Source organism: Onychostruthus taczanowskii, unplaced genomic scaffold (genome assembly GCF_017590055.1).
Source record: "Onychostruthus taczanowskii isolate IOZ18803 unplaced genomic scaffold, ASM1759005v1 scaffold141, whole genome shotgun sequence".
Lineage (NCBI taxonomy): Eukaryota > Metazoa > Chordata > Aves > Passeriformes > Passeridae > Onychostruthus > Onychostruthus taczanowskii.
The window spans coordinates 743,051-762,087 of record NW_024498585.1 but is presented as its reverse complement, the minus strand read 5'-3'; the positions used below and the strand labels follow the sequence as shown (position 1 = coordinate 762,087).

Genomic DNA, 19,037 nt, shown 5'->3' with positions numbered 1-19,037 from the left:
CTTCTATTCAAAGCCTGGCTCAAATTTCCTTTCATGGGGTTTGAAATAAGCATATCTATTCCAAATATTTCTTTAGTCAGTTCCTTTTTTTTTTTTTTTTTTTTTTTTCAAGGATGTGCTGACTTTTACGAACAATAAAAATATTAAATTCTTATTTTTTCAACTGGAACATCCACCTGTCCCCAGTTATATGTTGGTCATTTCCTGATACTCCTATTCCACTGCATAGAAATATGATATTTGGTTTCCAGACATTTCACACATCCAATTTTAGCTTTAATTTAGATTTCAGGAGCACTAATTTCTCTGAAATATTGGAGACTGCAAGTTAGTCTGGTCTTCAGGGATGTGTGCCCTGGTGCTGCCAGGGGACGTTTCACTGAAATGCAAAGAAGCATTAAAAGTTTGGATCGCTTTGGAAGTTCACACTTAATTGCTTTTACTGATGCCTGGGGCTATAAATTACACTCTACATGTTACTGCTGTTGCCTAATTAAATTTGCTATTTTCTACAAGACGCTGACTTAGAAGGTTTGTTTTGGGGTGGTGGCAGGGGTGGGGTGCCTCAATTCTGCTTTGGGCTACCATGGATAGTGGCCTGAGAATCAAACATTTCAAAATAGGTGTAATTGGAAGTGTGAATCCATTTACATTTTCAGAAAGATGGAATAGCCCTTGCAGACTGGTAGAATATTTTGCATCCCCTGACTGTTGACTGGCTGGGTCAAACAAATTGGGAAGAGTGTCACAAATGTGTTTAATAATGGCTCACACTGCCAATGGAATAGAGCAATAGCCTTTTTTTTTTAATTTATTTTGTCTATCAGGACAAAATAAAGCTAACAAACAAACTATCCCTGTTACTGAGAACATCCTCAGATAGAAAGCATTGTAATAATTCCTGCTTCATGATCATGCAGTTGCGTTTTAATGAAGCTGACAGTCACTACCAAGGAGGGGATACAGAAACATACAGTAATTTTACACTTTCTTTATGAATGAGTTCTCCTGTCTGAAAGCAGGTTTATATCAAAGTTTTGGATCCAGTAAATCTTTTCAGTCCAGTGATTTGCTGTACCTCAGAAACTTCCTTTATCCTGGAGGTTGAAACCACATTCTGTGGATTTTTAACTTCAGATCTAAGTGTGCCAAAGATGTGGTTTCTGACACTGACGATCATTTATGTGGGTATAGTTTCACATCACTTTTTCTCAGAGATTTGTCCAAGTTGGAGTTGCTTTTTTGGCCATTTGCTTCCTAAATTCACCAGTGTGGCCCCACATCTCATTTGTGGTGACTCAGCTCTTTACAGGGAACTGGAGGCTGAAGCAGTCTAGGTTAGAAATGGTGATTTGAACAAGGATCGAACCAAGGTCATCCTTGTGACCCAACTTAGACTTCAGTCTGCAAATGTTTGTACTGTTGTAATTGATGGGACAGCAGGCTGTAACCAGCAGGGATGTTTTAGACTGGTTTTACTGCTGAAAAAAAGTATTTAAAATTTCACCTGAAATATCTAAATATCCTCCTTTGCAAATAAGATGTTTGCTAACCCCTGTGAAACATGATGAAGGAAATAAGAGTTATTAAGCCTTTGAAAACTCTTAAATTTAGGTGCTCTAGTGGAACAAAGCATTATTACTTTTCACAGGAAGAAAGATAACCATTAAATAAGATTGGTGCTTCTAAGTGGATCTAATTCAGATATATGAAATTATTCTGATTTATGAGGCCTAGAAAAATGATTTAGGTTTCTGAGCTATCAGTTAATTAACATGATTTATGCATAATTTTGCACTTGGCAGACATGTTTTAATGGGCAAATCAGTTGTTGGTGATGAATATTTAATAGTGAACACCAAATCATCAATAGTTCTTCTGCAGTATTTACTGAAGCAATTGGCTGTGAATTGTGAAGGAAGAGGTTTTATTAAACAGAGCTGAACTGCCACTTTTGTTTTAGAGCTGGATCACAGCTTTTCTGAGGTTCAGAAGTGTTCAAATGTGAATTATTGTCATTCCTTTTTTTTAAACAAACATTCTTTCCTCTTAATTAATCCCTCGTGTAAAAATCCCTGTTATAGATATGCCCTGGTAGGACGTATCCAATGATGCAAGAGGTCTGGTGTGATTCATCCCCATATTTACAAGGATATTACCTGTCAAAAGCACTGATGTAAATAAAAACTCCACATAATTTTACCAAAAGACAATCTTCTCCATCTGAGCTCTCCTTGCTGTGCAACAAGAATACACTGACTCCTGACTCCTGTCAAAGCAGAGGCAGATTTGTGGTGAGAAATAGAATTAGCTGAAGTCTCAGTTTTGTTTATTCTCAAGTAGATATATAGTGGTTTTATCAAATTTTGACTTCAGTTTCTCTATTCATTTGACCAGTAGATTTATACAGGGTGTGTGCATGCTAAGAAGTACACATTCTTACATATTTTCAGGGCCTCAAGCAGGTGAATCAGATATAAAGCTCAGTGGGGATGTATTTTCTTTCGATAACTGGCTATTTACACACTTTACTACAAGGAAATAGCTTTCTAAAGAAAGTTTAGCTCTGTAACTTTGTCAGTAAATCACATGGTGATTCTCTCTGTGCACTCTTGGCACAGGCAGTACTTTGCCTAAGAATGTCCTGTGAAAAAATCCTGTATCCAAGAGGTGGCATCCTTGCAAATAATACCCCTGCATTGTTCAAACCCAGAGGAAAGGAATGGAGAAGGCACACCAAAACCTCAACATGGAGATGAATTATATTCCCCTGTGTCTGCCAGTTTATCAGATCTGCTGTTGACTGGCAGAGGTGACTTTGTCTGTTGTAGTGCCGTGCTATTCCTTTCTGTTCTTTTGTGCAGCTCATGAGGCAGTTTTCTTCCTTCTCGTACAGATTCCCCAGGTGTTCCTCCAAGTGCCAATGCTCATCATCTTTTCAGAGGGTTCAGCTTTGTTGCCTCTAACTTGATGCAGGAGCCTGCACAGCAAGATGTGCACAAAATCACTGTTCACCCAATTGTGCAGGTACCGATGCTGGTTGCCTTTCACATCTGATGTGTGCATACGTATGTGTATATTTAAACTGCCTAATGTTCTCACTGGTATTGCACAGCTACCTAGTGTAGGAAGGAGGTGTTTTACATGCAGCACGTAGGTGTTGGAAAATGAGAATTTTTTTGCAAAGGCTTTTATATATAAAACGTTCCTCACTACCTTTGCAAAGAAAATAGGAACTGCACTTTGTCACAACTAAAATGTAAAGTACTTCTCGATACCTGAAACAGGATTCCAGTTGTACATGCAAGGCAGGTAATGAAATACTGGTTTTTCACTGAATGTATCTCATTCCCAACAGTTTTGTCTTGGATTACATGACCCAGTCTGTGCTGGCAAAGGGGTTTGATGAACCACTGCTATAGGCTCCCAGAGACAGAGAGCACAAACTCCTGGGTGTAAGAGGCTACTCTACTCCTGTTGCTGTTGCAAAAAAGCCTGCATGTGCTCACCTAAACCAGGTTGCTTGATGGAGGAACATGCCAGACACTTGGTTCTTTGCTGCCATTCTCCTAAAAAAAATCTATCCAGCTGTACTTTAAACCAGAAATAAATTGCTACAACAGGTTTGATACATCAGAGAAGGGAACAAGGAGAAAGAATTTGGCTGCCTAAAGATGCAGCCAGTTTTCTCAGTAGGAAAAAGCTCCTTCTGCTACCCACAGCCACAGGTGTACATGCCTCAAGGAGGGGAGATCCTGCCTATGGTTTTCTTAGGTTTTCATCTCTGTTTTAGTTATTTACAGTGGAATGTGTCATACTCTTAAAGATGCTCTTATGGCACAGTAAGTGAAATGTTATCCAAGCCATTGCATCTCAGAAATGTTATATATATATTCCTGTGATTGGCTTTACAAAACTGTATTGAATATTGACATATGCACATCTTATAATTTAGCAGGTTCTGTGTGGACTTTGCTAGCAAGGCTGCATTTTTAGATAGAGGATTCTGGAGGATTTTTAGAGGTGCTGATTGTTTCTTGAGTCCTGGGATGGAATTTGCAGCAAAGCCTCAGATTTGGGGCTCACCATTGAACCGGTCTACCTGCCCAGACATTTTCCAAAGAGCATATTAATTAATGGCTTAAAATATTAACTTCTCTCTCACAAATAAACTGCAGATAAACATGTTCTAGACAAGATCTCAAATGATCAGGAGGCATTCTTCATATATGGAGTATCTCTCTTTGAACACTGTGAAACTATTAGTATTTTATATGTTATCTGCCTTCCCATTCTGTAATTAGAAATCAGTTTATATTGTCAAGATATGTGGATTTGTCAGAGATTTGAGCCCACAGTTTCCTATGAATTTCTAATATATGGTGATTTTCTGCATTCCAGAAATAGTTTAGAAAATCACAGCAGTTTAGCCACTACTTCTACATAGACAATTCCATCTTAATTACTGGAAAAAGGTAGACAGGGAAAAGACACATTTGCTTGTTTATGTAAAGAGCTTCAGAATTTTTAAACTGGATTTAGAAAAGCTGTATGGACAAGAGAGCTCTGTGAAGGAAAGGAGATCAAGGATCTCCTTCAAGAGGAGGCTAGTCCTTGCTTTTACATGCTCATGTCCTGATTACCTTGTTTCTTTTGTCTCGCTGTAGCAGTTACATGGGAACAACATTCATTTTACTGATGGATACGAGATCAAGGAAGACATAGGAATTGGCTCCTATGCAGTGTGCAAGAGATGCGTTCATAAAGCTACAGAAACAGAGTTTGCAGTGAAGGTAAGAAAGCATCTGGTAAATGCCAGAAATGCAGCTGAGGCTGCTCTGCTTCTGGATTTTTTGTTGGCTTATTTCTTGTTGCTGGGTGTTGCTTGGGATTCTTTTCTGTTTTGTAAGATGGTAGGTTTCTGGAAGATAAGTCTTCTATATTTTTCACACTTCAATCCCACGACGTAGAATTCCTTAGTGGAAAAAACCTTTGCTGTCTTGCATGTTAATCACTTCAGCCATGCTCCTTGCAAACTGAATAAGATTTTTAACATATCCTACACTGAATCATCATAATTTTAAAAAATGACATATAAAATTATTGCAAGTTGAAACATGATTTATTCTTCTTTCTCAAATTGCTTAGATCTGAGTTTCTTGTAAGTAGAGAGATTTTTTCAGTGAAAACCATGATCACCTAGAAAAACTCAGATTTCCCTTTGTCTTCTTCATATTTAAAATGAATGCTATCAAAATGAACAAAAGTCAATCTTCAGCAGAGATTTAAAATATTGATTTAGTTGGGCATTAAAGGCAAGTCAGCGAATTTCAGACTTGGCCAAGCAACGGTGTGTAGAACAGAGTCACCTCAGCCCCAGAGTCCAGGGAGCTGCTAGGATGAGGGAAGAACTTCAGTAGAACTACTTTGGAGAGAGAGAGAGAACTATCATCAATTCTATTCAATGCTATTGAATAAACAGCATGCAGCCATTGCAGGGGGCTGTACAGACCAGTAGTAAGTGGTTGTGAGATAACAGCTCAGAGGAAGAGTTTCAAACATGCACTTTTCTTTAAGAAAAAAATTAGTAGTGAAAACACACATATGCTATAAAAGTACTTCATGGTTTTGTTCTTGTACCAGAAAGGGACAAGATTAGATGATAACACGGAATTTGAAAAAAACAGGGGAAGTTAGGTCAGATCCTTTCACTTCTGTAGCGTCTCACGGGAACAGATTGCAGTATATAGAGAAGAGTATTTACCCAGCTTGCAGTAAATGAGGGGATCTAGCCAACTGCTAGTCTACTTTTACTGTTTTAAAATTTTAGAAAAGATATGTAAATTTTGCTAATAAATGACATTGTGTCTTTTAAATGAGATGCTATTAAATGAGATGATGAGAGGTTAAGGAAGTGATCCAAACTGCAGTTCATTAGATAAATGACCTCCAGATATCAATAGCATAATATTAAACATTTTATTCAGTCTTAACTTTCCACCACTAGATTGATGGCAATGCAGTATCTGTGAAAATCCATGAAACTTTTCATGTTTCCTCATGATGGCCACAAAAATCTGGAAACCACTGTTAACCTACAATCTCTTGATGTCACTGTTCAAACAATGGTTGATTTTTCTAGGCTACACCATAATTAGGATCATGGACTTGCCAGCAGATCTATGGGCTTGCATATGAATGTGCTACTATTTTCATTTCTAATGAAATAGAGCTTTTCAGTGCCCAGGTCATTTATCAACAAATGGCATTATATTATAGTATAACTTTAATACATCCATGGCAAACAAAATGTATACTAAATTTAAGAAATAACTTTAATATTTCATTTATATCAAATACTGTGGACAGATTTATCAGTGTAATACAGCCAGTGTGAAACAAAAATAGAAAAACCTCATCCCTTGAAGATGTCCAAGTGCCCAAATCTAACAGGGTGCAGCATGCTCAGCAGGCTGGGTATTTGGGGTACCTCAGAGAATCCAGAACAAAGCCAGGGCATGGAGACTCTCAAAACTCCAGCAGAGTTCAGCACTGTGATTGCTAGGTTTATGCTTTTTCCCATTTTTAAAAATATTTCCTCTTTTTGCTCCTTTCTTCTTCCACTTCTTACAACTCTTTTCTTATCATGTAAATATGTCTTGATTTTGACTGCCAGTGTAGGCAGCATGTGCAGCATCTCCGTTTCTGACACAAGTGTGAGTCAAATGTGTAGCACAGATTTGAGGTTGGAGGCAGTTGGTGGGTTTCTGTTTGTTCTGTCTTTCCAGCACATTTAGTGCTGCCTCTTTGGTTATTACTCCTACCAATATATTAATTTTACTTTTCTTCCAGTTTTACCGTAATTTCATAATACGATTATATAATTTTATTTTCAGAGTGGCTCGCTTTCAAAAAAATTGCACAATGCCACCCATTTCAAGTAATTAGATAGCACAGGAGTTGCAACTGATATTATCATAATTATATATCAGTCCCTTTTGACACGCATCCTTTAACTGTCTCTTTAAAAATCACTGTAATTAGGCTCTTTTCATTTCTGTTAGTAAATATAATTTTCTCAGTGTTCTCTAGAATGTAACAGAGGAAAAAGTGTCTGCAGTGATAGTTTGTGTGATAGCAGCAGCCCCATTTGCCTTGCACCACCTCACTAAAAGCTCCCTCTTTCAGGGAGCTTTTTACTGCCAACACCTCAGAGAACATCATCCTGTCTCCCTCAGGGGTGGCTGGTGATAGGGATGGAGTTAAGCAAATTACATGGTGGCATCACTGCAGGAAGACACACACCATATCACTGTGTAAATAAATAATCCTTTCATGGAGCCTGCCACTCACCTTGTTTACTATTGTTCTGTGGTGTCTTACTGAGACAGGAGATTACCTGGCCAGAGTAACTTGAGTCAGAGCTACAGCCAGAAAAGCAAAACCTTTCCTAGCTCAGAATCAGAACATATTTAATAAAATGCAGAACACTTCATCCCTTTCCCTTTTGCTGGCCAGCTGCTGCTAATTGGGGGGCATCTTGTAGAGGTAATTAGATGTCTAGCAGTGCAGACGAGTTCTTTGCTGGTGTTGTAAAAGCATTTGAACAGGTCTGGAATTTCACTCTTTCCAGAGCTGATTGACACATTGCTCACTGAGGAATTTTGGAATTTCCCCCAGACACCTCTCTGCACCTGTAGGCTGCTGTACTGCCTCTGTAAATCCAGTCATGGAGCTTGCTGAAGAAGAGAATTTTCTTGCAACCTATTCCCTCTTCTTCCATGTCATCTGTAAAAATGAAATGCTAATAATACTCTAAAGCTATTTTAACCATGCCCTCGGGCTCCTAAGTGCAATATTTCAGAATTCAGACATATCTCCACTTCTGAGAGCAGCTCTGCAAGGGAAAACCCTGTAGACAGTCAGACTTCCTGCAAATTGAGTCTACCCTGAAATTAGTAATCACCTATCTAGGTCAGTGCAGGTAGATGTTGGTTTAGCAAGTCCACGTCTCATGTTCTACTTGCATGTATGTACTCTGAGGAGCTTTTAAAATTTTACTCTTAACTTACTGTCCATCTCATTCCCAAGTGAAAAAAAGTAAAAATTCTGAAACACAAGTAAAGATTTGTTCCTGAATCACAGAATATTCTGAGGTGGATGCTTCATAATATTCTGGTAGAAAGAAGAGAGATGGGGGGGGGAAAAAAAAAAAGGAGTGTTTCTCCTCTGATGGACTACTGTGTTTAAGATTGACTTACAATCTTGACTACAGCAGGCCTAATGATTTTTAATAGCAAAGAGAACTGGCATTGTCAGTTGTAGTTACAAACTTCACATGGGTATAAATGTAATGGTCAGGTCAGAAGTAAAGGAAAATAAGATCAAAGTATTAAGTCACATCGATATCTATAGAAAATAATTAAGTAAAAGAATGATGCTAGAGGAGATGGTATGGGTTTCTGTGGGTGGAAGAAAGTTTAAAATGGAAGCCTAAACAGATTAAGAGTTCTTGTTTAGAGTTCAGACTACTTGGTGAATCAGATTTTTCAAAACCTTCCAGAGATATGATGCAATTAGCATATTCCAAATGTTTTTCTTTTCTTAAAACTATTGCACAGCTTTCAGGCTTGGAGCACTAGTGAAGCTTTCAAGCTGGATTTTTGGATGTGCTTCTTACTGATGCCAGATTAAATTAGAAAAGGACTTCATTTCATGTCCCTGTTTCTGAAGGTTTGTCTATTCAGATTGACTCCTGACCCCCAGCAGAGATTACTGATGGATAATAGCCAAGTAGAAATTATTGCTGCTGAGCCAGTTCTACCTCCTGTACTGCCCCCAATATTGCAGAGGTAGATGACTTAGATGCCAGATTCAATGCCTTGATGTCAACTGCTTTTTTCTCCAGAATATCCAGCTGGTTAAGTCTGGTGGGTTTTTCTCAGGTTCCCTGCGATCAGGATGACCCCACGAGTCCTTTTTTCCCAGCCTGATGGTTGAAGTAAGAGTCGGAATTCTTTGACTCTGGTTCACAAAGTTGTTTATTGTCTCTTATCTAAAACATTCTTTTTCGGACCCACAGAGCTCTGTGTAGCAGGTCTGTCAAGGGCACACTCTGCCCGCCCCTGAGCTGGTGTCAACATTTTATACTATGAACTAGTGTACTTTATTTATCATTATTTTCTAATACCTATCATCTATGTTAGACTATCTGCTTCTATTCTAAACCAATCCAAATGTGCCAACATCACCCAGAAGATGAAGGCTAGAGAGAAGGAAGAAGGACAGGACAATGCCCAAATCCCTCCATCTTGCCTCCTAGACCCCTATAGTAAATCCTCAAATTTCCACTGTTCACCCTGTGATTAATTCATTATCACTCTACTTAAACTTTTGTGACTTGTGATTCTTCATACAAGGTTGGTAATTTGCTCCATGGGTTAGGATCGAAATCCCAAGTGTCTTTGGCTTCCTGCCAGGACTCCCGAGCCCCCTGCCTGGGTCTTGGGCCATCCAGGGCACCCAGAGGGGTATCCTGGGTGCCGGCGGGTTTTCAGTCCCTCCATGCTGTTAGAGGCAAGGCGAAAAACTAGGCTGTATATCCTAAAAACAGGATATACATTTTTCTCTCCTTTGAAGAAGAAAAATACAGTAGAGATAGTCCCAATTGACAAGTACAATTTTGCAGATGGCAGTATTACAGTGGAATTTGGATCTTGAAACACATGTGAATCTCATAACTTTTTCCTATCTCTGTAATGTACTAACCAACTGTTTGGCTCCAGATGTTCCACAGTTGTGAGCAAAGCCAAAGTTTGCAGTCTGCGTCTGCCACTGGAATACAAGTTAGTTTCTGCTGGAGTCTGAGTGAATCCTACAGGTCGTGTATAATTCCAGCACCTGCAAAGCACTAAAACACATCTATCTAGCATGTTTTGGTGTGTGCAGATTGGAGAGAAGGTGCATTTTAATTAGCTACAAAAATTCAATACCAGCAGAGAAGTGATGTCAGCATACTGTCAATAAATAGAAATTAGTAACTCAGGAGAGCTAGTGTTAGCAGGCCTATTTAATCAAACTGGTTGTATATGTCTATTTATTTGCTATAACAGTGAGTGTCTTAGTCACCAAAACTCATTTAAATTCCAGAGTTTTTTCATCATTTCCTTAAACTTCATTTTCCACTTCCTTTAATGTTCATGATCTTAGTTTGGTTGTTTATAGGTGCTTGGTGTGAGTAGATAAAATTTCACACTGATCTGAAGGCAAGAGGTTACACAGTACTATTTAGTGGCACTACATTTTCTCCTTAGCCTGTACTATGTATAAGTCAGGAGTTTAGTGTGGAATGCAGTAAAGAAAATAGAAATCTTACTTAGAGTGAAAAAAAAAAAAAAAAAAAAAATTTTTTTAAAAGAAAAAAAAAAAAAAAAAAAAAAAAAAAAAAAAAAAAAGAAAATCAGCCCAAACGTCATTAAATCTCCTTGAAAGTTAAGGTGTCTGTAGATCTAGAGAGATTTGTTTAAAATTGTCTCTCCTTAACCATAAAAAGTAACTGAAGTGAAACAGACAGTGGAAATTTAACTGAAGGCTTTGTATCTACTTTTGTCTGTTTGGAAAGTACTTAGTGTCTGGCGGAAAAGGGATAAATATATCAGTATTTAAATAGGAAGGTCAATGGAAAGTTTGCTAGATGACCTCAGATTTCTTGGCCCTGAGTCTGCCAGCTTGTCAAACCAGCAGGTACTCAACCACTCCTTGTCCAACCTTGCTCCCCCAGAACATGGAACAGAGGTCCGGCCCCAGGGTATGTGCACCAATCTCCAGGTCAGAGCCACTGGTAATGCATCCCTTTTAAATTAAGCAGAAGTTACCTGCTGCTGAAGCAGAGCACTATTAGGACTCTGCCAGAGAGAGGATGGGCTGCATGGGCATGGATCAGATGCTGAGGTCTTAGTTTTTATTCAGTCCCTAGTAATGCAAACGCCCATTGACTTTGCTGGGTGGCTGTCACAGTCAGGTTTGTATCGGTAAGAGTAGGCCTCTACCACATCTCGCACTTGGAGAAAAAATGGCACCAAGAAGAATATAATGTCATGTAAAAGGACCTCATTATAAAGTCTGTTAGTTAAGTGAAGGGAAATAAGAGTGCCAGCTTAGTGCTTCCAGAAGCATCTAACTGTCCATGCTCTTCCCCAAAATGGCTTACCAAATTATCTATGAAAAGCATATCTTTTTGCCTCTGCAAGATCATTCTAATGATACTGAAACATACTTTCCAATATTTTATTGAGAAAGTGTTTCTTACTGCAGTCTGGCCAAATTTTTTCATTACTATTTGCTTTCCTTCCCTGAATATGTAATGCAGCTATTCAGTGTTCTCAAATAGGATGGAAATATAAATATTTGAATGCCAGCATCAGACAAGCATTTCATAAATATGTTGCTAGTGTAGTTACAGTTCTATTAATACAATTCATATGCAGACCTATAGATTTCTATCTTATTTACATGCTTTCATATAAATTAGTTTTTCTTGTAGTACCTGAGTAGGAACACTAAATCCTGTGAGATCATGTGCTCTTTTGATATCTATGGTTTAAGATAGAATATAAATAAATTAGAGAAAATCTATAGCAGAAAATATGCAAGAATTAGATGGCAAGCTCTATCAAGAGAGCTGCAAATATGTGTGATGTAAGACAGACAAGAGCTTGCTGGGATGCAATCAAAATCTATAAATATCTCCAAGGTGATATAAATGATGGATGACAACCATTTGACTGCTAAAGACAGCAAGGGAAGACAGGAAGACAGAATGTCTTGAAGCTAAAAAAGGGAGTTTCAGGGGGAAAAAAGTCTGATTGTGAGAGCAGTTGGTAAGGCAGATTCTTCAAGGAAATGACCAAGATGTCTTCCCCTTCACATGCCAAGCAGTTGGATTTGTCACGTTGGTGGAAATGTAGCCTTATAAAATGCAAGGTCAGAGGTACAAAACCCATTTTTACCTTGATAAACTACAGAAAACACTTACCAGGTTTTCCCATTAAATTTGATTTATAAAGCTGGGCATCAGGAAATAACGTGGCCCAGACACTCAGGTAAAAGATGGCTTTGAGTGTCTGAAGTGTACTCAAGCTTTTTGGCAGTAAGGCACCAAATTCACTAGCCTATAGGGTGCTGTTTAGGAGATACAGGCTTTAGAGCTGATTTAAGCACAAATCTTTGTCCTTCTTTGAATTGGCATAGGGAGGCCTGTTTTCTAGAGTGCTCTGCAAAGAAACCAGCATTAATAGCCCTAATAAGGGCTCGTTGCCATACTATGAGTGATTGGAAACACCATGGAGGGTTTCCTCTAGATGTGCTGATGATTTACAGTAAAATGGATGAAGCAGCAAAGGGTGATATTGTTGTCTATGAGGATCTTACATCTGATCTGTGAGAGTATTTTTGAAGGCTTTCTTGGTTTTCTCTTTTCAATAACTTAATCAAAGGGCCTGCCTCCCACTCTGGACCAGGGTTCTTATGTACACTCAGCATAACAGGAGGCAACATAATGGTGTCCTCATTTTTCAAGATTGGGGTTTTCCAGAATACCTGTAAAACTTCATTGGGTCTCACTTTTCCATTGTTTTGAGTGTGTTCAGATAGGAGTTAGACTCAATGATCCTGATGGGTCCCTTCCAACACAACATATTCTGTGATTCTGTGCTTTCTGCTAGATAGTCTCCCCACAGAAATAAGTCAGTTCTCCAAGGAGACACTGCTTGAATAGCTGCAGCTACAGCTTCAGAAAGGCTAGGCCAGTACAGAGTGCTGGGCTCTGCTGGAAGGATGTGGGAGAAGGCAGGGCAGAGAGGCAAGAGTGGCTTGACCATTTCTACAAGTAGCCAGCTTGTTTCTAGTAGCAAGAGCCATTGCTGACCTTTGGGGTAAATGGGGCTGAAGCATTGCTTAAATTCTTAACAAAATAATCAGAGAGGGCAGGTAGAAATACAGAAATGTGTGCAGGCCACCTCCTAATCTCAGCTTGAAAGCAAATCTTAAATGTGTAGTGATTGTACATCTCTGGCTTAAGAATTCCTGCAACCTCCTTCCCAATTCATCACAAAGCTCTCAGTGTCTCTTTCCTTGGCATAGCTGAACCTCTGAAAAATGTGAGAATATGGTATTTCTCTCTGCTAACTAGATCTTTTCTGAGACCTAGGATCAGGCAGCAGTTTTTCTACAGCTTAATAATATCATGTTTCTGTTCGCTAATTTGCTTGCCGAATACCTAAAGTATTTTGGAAAGAATTTGGTCCTTTGTGCCTCTGTTTCTCTTTTGGGGTCATTCAAACTATGTTTCTTGCATTTGTCTTCCATACTGATATAATAGTTTTTCTCCTTTATAAGTTCTGAATATGATTCACTGGTTTCCATCTCTGAAGCTTTCTGTAGAAGGTGAGAGCAGCGTTGCAGTTATTTTACAGACTGAAAACTCATCAGTCTGATCTAAGGTTGTGTGCTGAGCAGAGCAGACTGAAACACCGCACAGAGCCTTTCCCACCAAACCATTCTGCTTCCAAAACTGAAGACTTCTCCCTAAAATGAGCTTTTCTGTTTCATGGGTGCTATTGAAATAAATTTGTTAATGTTTCTGTTCTGCTTAGAAAATGTGTGCTACCATATAAGTGCTAATTAACAAGAGCAGTTTATTAGCAGTTCCAGCTGACAGCTTAGGAGTGCTAAGTCAGCAAATGGTGTCAGCAAGTGGGCATGTTCTGTGTGCAGAAATGTTTAATGTCTCACCTTCACAGCTTGATCAGTTGTGCAGTCCTTATTTCAGAAAAGTATTGCTAATTAGGTCTGTTTCTTCTTAATAGTAATTTTTCACAATTTTCCTGAAAGATTTAAGCATGGATAGAGGGAATGAATTTCTGAAGCTAATCAAAACTAATAGCACAGGAAGTAGTCCCTCAGAAACTATTAGGCTTGGAAAAGTTCTCCTTGGAGACCTCTTAAATTTAAAATTATACCATGATCTTTTAATTAATTTTAGCCTTTCTGCAGTGATTTTCATCTTGCTTGAGTTATTTGACATCAAAAAAGGAACCAAATTAAAGCAGATGCTTGGCATGAATAGACCTTATTTTTAGAAGGAAATATTACTGACATGGAAACCTTTACATTTTCCAGTAGTACAGAACTGCAGGACTCTCTCTCTGTGACACTTTCATTGGAATTAGTATTGTAGATGAAACTGTCAGGTTAAAATCTCTGTGTGCGGTCACACCTCCTTTTTTGAGAAGAGAAGCAAATCCCACCTGTAGTCAGTTTCACTAGCGGTGCCCTGAATTTTCAAAAACATCACAATGTAAATATAATGTGCAAAGAGACACAAAATTAATTCTTTTGCTCATCCCTCCCTTCCCAGAAAAGGATAGAATTTTTACAGAGACTATCACATCACACTCTGTAATGAATCTGTTCTTAAAGGAGATTAACCCATGCTTACTCTCCAAACAGACTATAGAAAAAAACTGTATATAACAGGAAAAAAAAGCAACTTTAAAAAGCATATAAAACTGTCTTCCTCCTCCATGTTTTTTTCACAAAGCCATTCAAAGTCCCCTAGTGCTGGTCGAAAGGAGCTTTACATAATCCCACTGCCTAAATGCACTGGCACTGTACCAGGTATGGGAATGCCGAGGTATGTGCCCTGCCTTCTTCTGGACTTTGTGTTGCTGCAGCTGGAGAAGCAGATTGGGACTGTAGTAGCAGCTCAGCTGCCCCAGTTCACACTCTGGTATCTCTGTTTCAGCTGCCAGGAAAGGTCACTTGGGGCAGTTGAAGACAAGGCAGGTTAAATGATAATTTAATTGTGATGATCCTTTCTCCCCAGCACAGAAAGACCCAACAGAGCAGTTTCCTTGCCGCTAGCTTGAGCACAGCCTGGCCAGAGCCCCCTCCTTTCTCCTCAGGCTCATATCACTGCTCTTCCCATCAGTGTATCTCATGTTTATTTTCTGTCCTTTTCCTCACTCTTGCTTCTATCTCACCTTTTCTTTTAGGCTGTTTATTTTCCAGACAGCAAAGGCAGTTAAACTGTCTCCTTCCACCTCTTAACTTTTTCCAATCTCACAACTGTAGTGATGGAGAACTCCATGTGAGAAACACAGCCATTCTCCATTCTTCTCCTGCACAGTTATTCAGCTTAATTTCAGTGTTGGAAAAGGCAATTTGTATTAGCAGGGCTGGTTCACTGAAAATGGATTAGGGAGTGCTCACATGTGCTGTTTCTTTGGCAGGGCTGTAAGGGCTGTAAGTCCCAGCTGGTGCGTGGTACCAAATAGGTGAAGGCTTCAGCATCTGCTGATGGCATAACGAGGTCCAGAAGAAGAGATTTATCTACACAGTTGGAAGCATGCTTTCACAAAAAGGCAGCAAGCAAATATATATACTGTCTGTTTAGTTGCTGTGCCAGTTTCAGCAAGGCTTTACACACACAGAATTTTATTGATACTCTCTTTTATACTCATTAGTCTGCTCTGGAAAGCTTAAATCCATTGAAAACCCGTCAGTAAAGGAGAATTAGATGATTTTTTTTCATGCAGAAGACTTGTAGAAGGACTTGTAAAAACTGGACAGGTGCATTAATTGGTATTTTGAAAGTATACTGTCCTGCTTCTTTCTTCCTTAATAGAGAAAGTGTTCAGTATTGTCCTTTAAAGGAGCTTGAATCATTTTAAAATATCATGAGGTTATTACCCTAAATCCCACTGAGGAAAGAAAATGCACCTTTTCCTTTCAGTTAGTCATGGGATATATATGTAATTCATGCTGTTATAGAATATGAAATAGATATATGTTATAAAGGGGTATACAATAATGCTTTAAACTCACATGTGGGGTCTGAGTTTTGCCACATACCATGGGAGGACTGCATACCATTGAAAAACTGCTGCCAAGGCAGAGAGAGTGGTCTAATTTACAACTGATAGAATCTAGCCTGGGTGGAGACCAACTGCACCTCAATGGTCATCGCTCAGAGATCAAGACAGCAGGAGCTATCAGGGAACTTGCATTCGAGTTCCCAGTAACTTCACCACCAGCCATCATTGCCTGCCAGGAACTACATTGTCAAATCCAGCTCAGAGGAAGAGGTCGACATGAATATGTTTGACCAGTACTCATCGCTGGTCAGGAACTGTATTCTCCAGTCCAACTCGAAGAAAAGAAACAACATGAATATGATTGACTATGAAAAGAACAAGAGAGAGTCTGCCTCAGGCCAGAAAAACAGTATGAAAACAGACTGTACCAGACCACATTTGTGAACAGATGGGGGTCCAATGCGATAGAGGTCAGATCACAGTTCACCCAGTGTCGATTCCCAGGGTCGATGATGTCCTTTTTTTGTGGCTTTCAAGACTGTATATCAGTCGCGCGCTAAATTCTGTTTTTTTCATTTTTATTAAAATTGGCTTTATTGATTTTTACTTAGTCACAAAAAGGATGTGATAGTTAAAGAGCAAACAAATCCTCTGTCAGAAGAAAGAACACTATTGACTGTGCTGAGCCCATTTTACTCTGAAATTCTTTCATACACTGACACAGATGAGTTTCTGAACAATCCCTGGGTGTCCAATGCACAGAAAAAAAAGTCTGTTTGCTTTATGGCTCAGTTTCTTTCTGTTCTGAAGGGCAATGGACAGCCCTTGTGCACCACAGCTCTTCTGGGCCAAGGTAAGGTAGAGCTCATGTTACATTTTCAGTTGAGTTACTTGTACATAATGGTGGCTTTCTGAGTTGGTCTTCTTCACCACATATCTGAAGAGAGAAATAGAAAGGTAGCATCATGACATATTACTCAAATTTTCAGGACTAGTAGCTGAGCTCTTCCCTTAATTCTGTAATAGAGAGTGTTTATAAGTACATTTTAGTTGAATTCAAATCAAAATTAGTTTCCTAAAGAAAAGACATCATTGCTTGCAGAAGAAGAGCTGCAGGAGGTTCATGGGTTGTCCCAGAGAGGAACAGAGAAGAGTCTGTATTCATGCAAAATACAGTGTCTCAGAGGAGACAGGGACTGGGTGGTAAATGCTCTTTTTACCACTGGAAATTCTGGGTGGATTTAACAGCACACCAGAAAACTCTCTGGAAGTGTTCTAAATCACTGCAGACTGCCCAAGGAAATGGTGAAGTCACCATCCCAGGAGGCATTTAAAAGACATGTAAATAAAGCAGTTTGGTTTTGTGGTGGACTTGGCAGTGCTGGGTTAATTGTTGGACTTGCTGATCTCAAGAGATCTTTTCCAACCTAAATGATTCTATGACTTTATGAAAAGAAAGATGAGGAGAACTGAGTATCAAAGTGGAGCTGTGGGGCATATTTATTTAATGGACTGCTGTGGCCATTGTGACATACAAATACATACAACTGTGCATACTGCAGCCAGTCTGAGCTGCAGAGGGATTTCTGATGAAGTTGCAGCAGACACCTCCTCTGCCTCTTTAGGAGTCATGGGCCAAGTGTAAGTCACAGGCACACTGAAGAGAGGTACTGACAGGCTGTCAATCTTTTGCTGTGGAGGTGAAAAATCGTTCTGGTCTGTCCAATTAGACTGCCCAGGGACTGAGAGGAATTTTGCAGGTCCCTTCACAGCTCTGATGATGATTAGTGGTACAGTTTGGGGCAGTTTGTCCATGTAATCAGTGTATCACAGGTTGAACATACATTAAAAACAAAAAGCATGCATATTTAGTACTGTCTTGCAATTTGTATTTACATTGCATATTATGAATTAGAAGCATTAAATGTCATCTGCTGCTGTTACTACTACATCAACAGCAGAGTGCTTAGAGTTATGTTGGTTTTAGTTTTGTCAGTACCTGATACTATTTTTGGTTTGAAGTTTTTTTAGCCTACGTATATATGCATTTATAGTCAAGCATTATTAATAGTCGCTTAAAATTTTCCACAGCTGTGGATATTTGCTTTCACAGGGAACTGCAACAGAAAAGGAGTCTGGAATATATGGCTTGCTACAGCAGTACAGCGATAGTGGTCCTTCACACTGGTGGTAATACTTGCCACAGTAGGTTCTGCTGGTTTGTACAAGGCAGGCAGATACTAACAGGGGCACATGTGAGTTACTCCAGTAACTTGACAAGAGGCTTATCAGTGTAGCCAAGGAACTGGCCCTGAGGATCTTCTTGTATGTTAGGCTTACTGGTTGAGTGGGACACATTCAGTCACTGTGGTTGTACTCACGTGGAGTGGGTCGATCAGGGCTTTGTTAGCTTCTTGATAATGTCAAAACTAAACTGGGAGAATAACAGCAGAAATGTTTATTTTATTCACCTATTGTTGAGGTTTTCCTTTATTTATTCAAATGTGGACAACAGCCATTTACCTGCATCAGCTGCCTGTTGCACTTTCATTTGTCACACTTCTATTAATTCAGAGTCAAATCACTGATATGGCCTCAGAGGCATACCTGAGCCATGGACAATTACTGACCATCATTATCACTACAGATACGTACCAGTCATGATGACTATGAAACGTCTGATTTATATTCAGTTATGCATTATTATGGCTAATGCATAAGATTCTACTCATGTACTTGAATTTGTATCACCATAAATAAACCATGAAAAATGCTTATGTTTTATAAAAAAAGCAGGCAGGCATTTATCCTCATTAGCAAAAGAGGTTTTCAAAAAGCTGGTTTTCCCCTGCTAATATCATCATTTAAAATTTGTGCTCTGTGCCTAGCTCTTGGAGAGAACTAAACACATTTAATTTTGGAAGCCTTGAAATCCAAGGCAATAGTAGAAATGGTTTTCTGAAGATGCCACCCATTCCACTTTGGTAAATCTGTTATTCAAAAGTACTACTGTTGTTTTCTAGCAAGAAGAAATAGAGACAAAATAGTGTACTCCTAATGAGTTTCCAGTAGAATGAGTCTTTCACCATCTCCTGTGCAATTACTTTTGAGATTCCAAAATGCAGAGATTTCCCTTTTTTGTTCCATATTTATTATTTAAGT

The 19,037-nt window shown here is 39.0% G+C and overlaps 1 protein-coding gene across 1 annotated transcript in view; it reads left to right on the top strand.

Moving 5' to 3' along the window:
* The window catches only part of RPS6KA2 (ribosomal protein S6 kinase A2), a 163,470-nt gene that overhangs the window by 127,574 nt on the left and 16,859 nt on the right, over positions 1 to 19,037 (top strand). Inside the window, exons 13-14 of the mRNA XM_041398163.1 lie at positions 2,897 to 3,027; positions 4,668 to 4,793. Coding sequence (XP_041254097.1) covers positions 2,897 to 3,027; positions 4,668 to 4,793 — 257 coding nt within the window. The remainder of the gene's footprint in view (positions 1 to 2,896; positions 3,028 to 4,667; positions 4,794 to 19,037) is intronic.